Source organism: Epinephelus fuscoguttatus, linkage group LG3 (assembly GCF_011397635.1).
Source record: "Epinephelus fuscoguttatus linkage group LG3, E.fuscoguttatus.final_Chr_v1".
NCBI lineage: Eukaryota > Metazoa > Chordata > Actinopteri > Perciformes > Serranidae > Epinephelus > Epinephelus fuscoguttatus.
In genome coordinates, this window is record NC_064754.1 from 44757214 (window position 1) to 44766766 (window position 9553).

The 9553-nt window shown below is 43.8% G+C and overlaps 1 protein-coding gene across 1 annotated transcript in view; it reads left to right on the forward strand.

The window, feature by feature from the left end:
* LOC125886529 (FERM and PDZ domain-containing protein 1) overlaps positions 1 to 7354 on the forward strand; it is a 49763-nt gene extending 42409 nt beyond the window's left edge. Inside the window, exon 15 of the mRNA XM_049572791.1 lies at positions 653 to 7354. Within this exon, the coding sequence (XP_049428748.1) occupies positions 653 to 4161 (3509 nt within the window). The 3' untranslated portion in view covers positions 4162 to 7354. The remainder of the gene's footprint in view (positions 1 to 652) is intronic.
* Positions 7355 to 9553: the final 2199 nt, after the last annotated feature.

Below are 9553 nucleotides of genomic sequence, written 5' to 3' on the forward strand. Positions count from 1 at the left end.
CTAATATTACGTGAGCAATTTTTAAAGTCAATAACATTGTGTACAGTTGACAAACAGTAAATATAATTTAACAGTATGTATAACAACAAGACTGGCTAGCAGTCAGCCATGTCATTGTCCCCATGTCACTAAGATTTTCACAAACAAACAATATGCCATGTGTAACATTACTGTTGGCCGCAGCCTGATGTAGCGAGTTTGCAAACGGGATGTGAAATACTTGCTTAAGTTCAGAGGGACAGTGTAGTACCTGCAGGGTGTGTTGGAGTCTCCCTCCTGTGGTGTTGAGAGGATGAGGCTCTGAAGTACTAACAGTACTCTTTGTTGTAATTAATTGTAAATGGATTACCAATACTGACACTTTAATGTAGCCGCAACATTAATTTAGAACAGTGAACAGACAGTTTTACCGAAGCTACTTAGTAGGTGTCCATTACCAGTTTTTAGCAGACATCCTGCAACCAATCAGAGTCGAATAGTCACCCAGACCATGGTATAAGACAAATGTATTTGCATCTTTACTGTCTATTTCTTATCTCAGTGTACTACACACAGAACACAAGAATTTGTTTTGTGAAACATTAAAAGCAAATTTTCATATAAACCTTTTTGAAAACAAGTTTAGCTGAGGTTTTTTCTTGCTATCTTGCAGATGTTCGCACAGAGATGAAACTGGACTTCCTCAGCACACTCAGCCTCAGTGACATCAGAGTCTCAGTGACAGATGCAGACAGTGATGGAAAAGTGGAAGAAGAAAGAAAAGGAGAAGACGAGGAGGGAGGAGGCAGAGAAACATTGTTCCAGCTCAGAAAAAGATGCCGTAAGCGCCGTTCCTTCATGGAAACTGATTACACCTCTAGAGTGTCATATCCAGAGCCAGATCCAGAAATGCAGGGCCTTGTCTCTAATAGGCTTCATAAGAACTTGTTGGCAGAAGCCAATGATGCACAGATGCTGAGTTCAGATCCTGAACCTTCAGCGCAAACCCAGAATCCCAGTCCTACTGTCTCCTCGTTGACTCACTCTGAAGGGGAACCGGCTCAGCTCGAGTCAAAACCCATCCTGTCCATACCCTGCTCATGTGGACCTGGCTCTCCACATGGTTTGGAGTCCCATGAGCAGACTAGGGCTCCACCAGCCCCCTCCAGGACCAGGAAACAAGAAATGGAGATGGAACCTGACGCAATGGAATCCAAATCGGTCACAGATCTTGTGAAGGTAGCAGCTCCTACCATCACCGTTGTCCGCTGCCGGGTTGATCCAGACGGGAAGGAGAGTGCTGATCGAAGGGGTGACGGAAAGGAGGAAGGGGAGGAACAGAAGGAGATGGGTGAGGGAAAAGAGGAGGGAGAGAAGGTAGAGACAGCGGGTTTGTCAGGGAATGGACCTTTCACTAAACATATGTTTTTGCCAGAAAGCACTGAGGAGCAAGAAGAAGAGAAGAAAGAGGGGGTAATAGGGTACTCATCCAGTTCAAAGAGACCACCCCTAGGTGCTGAGAGGCAGCCAGAGGGCAACACACTGTCTACATGTTTGATAGAGGTGAATAAAAAGAGTAGTAATGGCCTTTTGGGAGTGCATCTGATTGGCTTAGAGCAAAACACATATGTAGAAGAACATATGCTTGAAGGTGTTTGTGAGACGTCATATCCACCATCACACTCACCACCACCCCCTCCACCCTCAACCCCTCTACCTCCCATAGCAGGTCTTCACAAATCCCAAAGTGACTGTTTTGTAGGGGAAGAAGGAGGCAGCAAAAACATGGGAACCTCAACCACAATGTCTTTTTCTAATTCTGAGGAGATGCAACTCTGCAAACTGAGTCACACTAACAAGGCACATTTACGTGAAGACATCACCACTAGTGTTAATGAGGTTGAAACCATTGGTGTTGTTAGCTCTACTGCGACTACCAGTGATGAAGTTACTGACAGCACCAATTCAGACAATGTTTTTGATGATGAAGAGGTGATTAATTCTTTAAATTCTAGTTTAAGTGACAAGAAAGATGACTTGACGATAGTTACAAAGCATGGCGTCAGTGGAACTTCAGCTACAGCTAGTAAAGGTGAGTCTAAAAGTATTGTCAAGTCTCTTACCAACACTGAAGCACATACAAGAATTTTTCAAGTAAATTCTGATTATACTCGAGCTATAAACTCTATCACTGCAAAGCTGGGAGCTGCAACAAGTGCCACCTCTCCTACATTTAATGCAGGTGCTAAATTGCAAAGTTCTTCCGATTCGGATCAAAATCCAGACGAACCCAGAAGTGACTGCACTTTGCTAAGTCCTGAAGCTAAAGGTAGTTTAGCTTGTCCTAGCTTAGTTAACACAGCCACATTCCATGATATCTCCAAAGCGCCTCCTTCTCCAACTAACTTCCTCTTTCAGACCTGTTCTCCGAGCATTATCAATCGCTTATCTGCCTCCACACTAAGGGGGAAGATTCAAAAGTTGCCCCTTTATTTATCACGCTCCCAGGAAACCATCAACCAAGCAGGGCTGGGGAATGTAACTCAGAGTTCCGCTGAGGACAGCAGGAGGGACGACGTCGAGATCACCATCAAAGTTACGGATGTTGATGATGTCACACAAACAATAGAGATGGGCACAACAGTAGAATCAGTGGAGTCGGATGATTCAGATGCAACGGTAACAGGATCTGAGGTGGATGAGGAGTTTTTTGTTGAAACAAACTCAGCAAAGAGTTTTCATTCAGTGTCAGAGGTGAAGGAAGTAAGCTCTCCATTGCCTGTACAGACTGAGCCCAAATCCGAACACCAAAATCAGCTCCTGTACACTGGAACTGTCAAGAACACACCTGGACCAATAACCAAGCCTCCAGCCTCCACAGTGAACAGCCTCCGAAGAGACACTTCAGGCCTAAAGATGGACACTCCTGGCCCTATAAAATATGCTCCAGAATCAAACATGAAGGTCGCAAGTCCAGGTGAAGACTTTCCAGGTTATAAACTGAACTATCAGTCGCGTTCTGTTCCCCCTCCGGTCGTGGTGACCACACAGAATCTAAGTGGGCCAGCACTCCCTTTTCATAGTCAGCCACAGAAAGTAAGACGGACCAGTAGCGACAGACCTTTGATGGGTCTTTGTAGGCCTACAGGGCACAATTCAAACTCATCAACAACACTTTCCTCAGGCTGCAGGGTGTTTACCATCTGTGAGGATCCATCCCAGACAAAGAGCCCGGTCGAGGTGGGGACTACCCAACCCTTGAAGTCTGACTTTGGCTGCACTTCTGTGCTAGCGTCTGGATGTGAGTCAGCTGTGGAAAAGGTGCAGGTGCCGCTGGATGCTTGTGGTTGCCCAACAGTCTATACCAACTGCTTCAGCAGCGGGGACAGCTTTGACGAGGAGCTGACAGTCTACGAGTTCTCCTGTCGCACACAGAGCAGCGGTGTGACTCAGACTTCTGGAGCAGGTCTTCCTCTCATTACCTCTCCAACCATTCCCACCTTTCTTTCCACATCCTCCACTCACTCTCCCTCCTTCCCACGCTCCATCATTTTCTCCTCCTCTACCTCTGAGCTCAGTCCTCTCCTCTCACCACTGTCTGAGTCCTCTGACCATCTCCTGTCTCAAACACACAAGAACACCATCAGTCGGTTAGGGCAACAGCGCTACCCAGAACCTCCAACAGGTTTCCAAGTACTGCGCGTAGATGTGGACCAGCTCCTCTCCATTCTGGAAAGTAGTGGTGCTGACCGATATGTGGCAGGCCATGGAGGTCGCCACCCAAGGGACACCTGCCCAGCCCACTTTACAGAGAACAAGAGGGTGCTCCAGATAGAGGCACGGCGGCTGATGTCAGGTTGCCAGAAGGTTGTGGGGATTGGACAGAGCCCCGAGGAGATGCTTTACTCCCTGGCAGACAGTTTCCGGACCCTGGTGGAGTTGGCAGGTATATGCCTGTGGTTCTCTGGTTGTGAAAGGTGTGACCGCAGAAACGCAGAGGCAGTTGCAGGTCTGGCAGATGTTGCCCGTTCATTCAGGGACTTCTGTCTGGCAGCGGAGCGAGCCAGCAGCAAGCGTAGCTGCCAGGACCTGAGCACCAAGCTGCTAGCAAAACAGTGCACTGCGCTCACTGCATCTGTCTTCTGCCTCACTCAGCTGTTCCGCACCCTCACTGCACTATGATTGAACCACAACCTCTGAAGTCTTTTGAAATGACCTGCAGGGAACCTGTGTGTGTGTGTGTGTGTGTGTGTGTGTGTGTGTGTGTGTGTGTGTGTACCTCAGGTACATGAGGTCATTAGTGAGCCCACAGCTGCTGCAGGTGTGGGCAGAGTGTGACCCAGGACAGTCATGTATAGGATGGGCAGTGTGAGGTGAGATTACCTCAGAAACACACTGGAGTCACTGAGCTCCGTGATAGTTCAAATGATCACAAAAACTCAACATCATAGAGCCGATTTGAGATGGTTGAGGTGCATGTGGTTACTGACTCTGCTGTGCACGTACTGTAGCCCACAAACCAAACAGCCAGCAACAGACTGTAGATTGGTGCAAGCTGCAAAAGCAGAATCTGCTTGCATTCCAGTGTTGAGGAACTGATGTACTTGAATGTATTCTATCTATTGTGTTTATTTATTTATTTATTTATTTATTTATTCATTTAATTATGAGTTACTGCAGTGAGCAAGCAAGGAATGTAAAAACAAGGAAGAAAAGGAAATGTTTACAGGCATATCTTTAGATAGAGGAGTAGTGGGCCTTCTACAAACATTCGCAAGCACACAACCTCAAATACACAGAGTGAATCAGTATTTGATTCCATTCATACACAGGCCTTTTGTATGACTGAATGAAAATGTTAAGATAAGAAACACTGCAGTTTACTGATGCTTATATATCCTTACATTCTCCAAGCTGTTGGTGAGGACTTATTTGAATGTTACTGTTTACAAAACCAAAAACTAGGGTGAGAAATTATTTGATCAGACTCCCACAAATCAAGCCTGAAGCAGTGTTTGCCATTTTATAAATCTAGTAGCAGAATGCTGATGTATGCTCATTATGTAACTTTATGAAACAACAGTTTGGATGAGATACAGATCTTTGCACATTCAATTTGTTGACATTTTGTACAGACATTTAGTATGACTTATGGAAACATAATACATTTGCAAGCTTTTCTCTCATTTATTTGTTAACACTCTCTTTGTTCACCTCCAGAAGAAACACTGAACTCTCCAGTGCATGGTGATGTGGCTGTCAACCACCAGGCTTTTCCATACATTTATTTCTTTTTTTCTATTTAACATGTCCACTGAGAGCAAGAATCTTCATTCTATAGGAGACTTCCCAGTAAATATGTATGATATGTGATAGTGCTGGGCGGCATACCGGTCTATCCAGTATACGGGTATTGGGTATTCCAGGTGATGTGAATTTTTCATTCACCGTCATACTGCTACAGAGCTGCAACAGCTGCTGAAGTGTGTCAGTGAACAGTGAAGAGCACACTAACAGAACTCTACACTGAATGGGAGAGGGGAGAACTATCAACTGCATACCCTTCTTATAACTTATAGAGAGGTGAAGGATGAAGAAAAAGAGACTAGAGATTAGGGATGCACGATAATATTGTCACATCATCGGTTTTGCGTATATTGGCTTTAAAATGAACAGAATCAGAATTGGCCGACATGCTTTTTCTTATTTTGCACAATGAATGAATATTACATACTTTGAAAAGTATTGTATTTTATGTCTCTATCTGCTGGTGGGCCATCATAAGAGCATGCATGCTTAATATGATGTTAATTCCACTACAGAAGAGATTTGATGATCGCTAAAATTAGATGGGGAAAAAAGTGGATTTATCAATCGATCAGTATTGGTTATTGGCCAAATGAGTTGTTACGTATCGGCATATCGGCAAAAATTCCAAGGAAGTTTTTTTGCTTTAGAAATCCAGCATAACATTAGTTTTCCGGGCAGCTGTTGTTGCCAGTGGTGTAACACTAGCAACGTAGTCCATCATCACTTCAGCAGAAAACGTGTTGATAGCAATTATGGTCATCAGATTTGAGGATGTCAGTAGCACCAGTGAAACAGTGAAACCAAAGGGTCAGACATAGCCTGAAGCAAATTTGCTCGAGGTGCTGCATCAAGTGGAAGAGCGCGATTATGAACATAATAACACTCCACCTATTCAAGGATATGGTCCGGCTACAGACAGTAGAGAAAGAGAGGCTCAGAGCCTATTTAAATATCCCACTGCTCTGATTTTTGTGTCATTGTGCAACCCCGTTCTGCGGACGATAAACGAGGTGCAGACTTCCATCCAGCGAGTGCTGGACAGAGCAGTGAGTGACAACAACCCCCGCCCACATGAAAGAGTACTGTTTGTGGTGGAAACGCAAGGGTTTAGGTGCCATGTCTGAAAGGTTACTTTTGGTTCCAAAGGTACCACACCAAAACTGTTTGGTGGAAACAGGGCTTTACATAGTTTTATGAGAATCTTAAGAATCTTAAATTTCAAGCAATTGTCAAGCTTTTCCAGATCATAAACATCTGCACACCTCTTGCTGGGGTTTGGGGACATAGACTTAAACTGCAATGTCCCTCACACTAAGTGCATTATTATTACAAATTTTCCAGTATGACCACCAATACTAGCAAATCGGTGACCGAACAGAGCACAGATAGCCCCAGCAGTGCAGGATTACAGTATGTAGCACTGTTGGCTATCTGTATGTGCTTTTTGCATTCTGAGTGAGACTATCTAAGAAGATCTGACTGATCCAACCATTGGTTGACAGCCCATCACTAGAGTCCCTTGAACTCAACACATCCATCACAGAATCATGTAGCCTAAAACACTGATTTATGTGAAGCTTATTGTGGATAAGCTGTCGTATTACAGCATTTTCACTTGGAATGTTTCTTGAAATAACAGGGATTGATGCACATAGACCTGCATGTTCACTGGAGAAATTAAAAGTTCTCAGAAATAATTTCACCACTGCAGTACTGGAAACACAATTAATTGCCAACAGTGACAGTGGTTCTCTATATACGTATTAATAGTGGCAATTGAAACATTATTTGTTAACTTGTCCTGTTTTGTTCCCTGTGGGTACAACGGAATATAATTTCCTGTATTTTATCCCCAGTTTGCAGCAGAGAAGAATATAAGCAGCCTACTTTTACTGATTTCCATGAGAAAATTGCCCCCAGACAAATGGAAATGAGCAACTTTTTGTAATCATCATCTGTGCTCACCAAGCATGCTGTAATAAGCCATAAAATGCATTGTTTCATCAGGGATTTTATCTGTGAATGACTGAATGATGACATCTGCTCTTGCTTTGTAATCCTCAATCTCCACCATTAAAAACAATGTCAAGAACTTCTTTCCAGTGTTCCTTTATTGCTCATCTGCTTGTACAGTCTTTGCTCACTCAGCCAAACAGCCACCAGGACAGGTTCATTTACAGACAAAACATAGCCCAAGTTCACTTTTACATAAACACAGAACTTCAATAATGAAGCCAGCAGTCAGTGTGGGTCAAAATGCCATAACAGGCTTTTTTGAATTCAGGATCCCTAACAGAAATATAAAAGCAATTAATAGGATAACCAAAACTACACACAAAATAAACCCCTTTCCCAACAGAAAAACACCCGAAATACTACCAGTGACACTCTAAACCTTAAATTACATCACCACAACTCAACAGGTGAACTCCCATTGCTCCAGCTGCCTCCTTTACTGGAGGCCAACACCAGCTGCAGTAAAAGATAAAACCATACGTTAATAAATTTACTAAAATCAGATAAAACAATTTACAATGACTACCATAAAATAGGATAGAAAATAAACGGCAGTCAGCACTTTGCCTGTGAATTGAACACAACACAGGTTAATCTTTGTCCAACCAGGCAAGCCTTGTTTAATATTAAAAGACATTTCTACCTTTTCTCTGCCATTTCCCTTGGACCGTTAGGACCCTTTACGAAAAGAAACAATGAATTGTTGGCAGACCCATCTTTTGTATTTGTCATTTTTGGGAAAAAAAAAAAAAAAACAGTACCTCAGAGTGTATTTACCCCTATGCTATCTTAACTATAAAATCTATTTAAAACACTAGGTTTGTTCAGCTTACCAGGCAAGCATGTGCACAGGGGTGATCACAAATTCAGACTGAGGCTCACACAAACCTGTGCTCCATGAGCCTCTTAGCAGCTCAGGTGCTCTCACTTTGCCTGGCCAAATTTTTCGCTGTGTCCTCGTGTCCCCCGCTACCAAAAGTTATACAGCAACTATTTTAAAATGTGTTGCAGAACCAAAAATAGCACACCAAATCTCTGACACTGACACTGTGCTCACACAGTCACCTATTTTTACTAAAACTTAATTTGTTTGTAAGATTTTGTGGATAGTCCAACATGAGCAAAGTTGGATTCCTGATTATGTTTGAAAGTATTATTCTGCAAATATACTTGAGCCAAAAGGGTCTGGGGTCACCCAAAGTCGGACAGATCAATTGAAATGTAAGTAATGAGTAATGAAACCAACCTGGAATAATAATAATAGTATTAACAAAAATAAATCATCCGTAGACAAAACAATATGCGAACAGCAGTTGTAGCAATATAAAATTTTAGCCCAAACATCATATCAGTAACCATTACATGCAACAATAATCTGGTTGATCCAGCCAGACTCCCTGCTGACCTGTTCTGGTACTGCTTCGCTGCCGGCGGACGAGATCGAGGGACACTCCCTCTGACAGTACTATTATTAGGCCTAATTATTGTTTAGTTTGATTATTGATGGTAATGGCAAAAATGGAATTAGTTTTAATATTCTCTCCGAACTCGGAGTAGAGCCGCTGCTCCTCCACATCGAGAGGAGCCAGTTGAGATGGTTCGGGCATCTGGTAAGGATGCCTTCTGGACGCCTCCCTTGGGAGGTGTTTCGGACATGTCCAACCGGGAGGAGACCTCGGGGCCGCCCCAGGACACGCTGGAGGGATTACATCGCCCTGCTGGCCTGGGAACGCCTCGGGGTTCCCGCGGAAGAGCTGACGGAAGTGGCTGGGGAGAGGACTGTCTGGGCTTCTTTGCTGAGGCTGCTGCCCCCGCGACCCGGACCCGGATAAGCGGAGGACGACGAGTACGAGTATTCTCTCTTTCCCTTTTTTCTTTCTTTTTTTTAATTTCCTCTTTCCCTATCCTTTGACCTTTCAAACCTGTAGAGTATATACACACACACACACACACACACACACACACACACACACGATGCGACGACATGTCCCCTTATCCCCTGACAACACTCACGCATGTATTTATCTTTGTATTCACTGTTGTTTGTTTTGTTAGTGCTTTGTATTGTCTTGCAATTCCAAAAAAAACAGTATACTTGAGCCAGTAGAACAAAGCCTCTGACCCCCCAAAAAATACAAACTTGCAGAAAGTGGTACACTGGCAGGTGTATACTTTGTGAATTCAGGACCCAAGATCATGCAGTGCTCTGTGCGGGGATTCAGGGCTTGGCTGTTGGATGCTGGATACA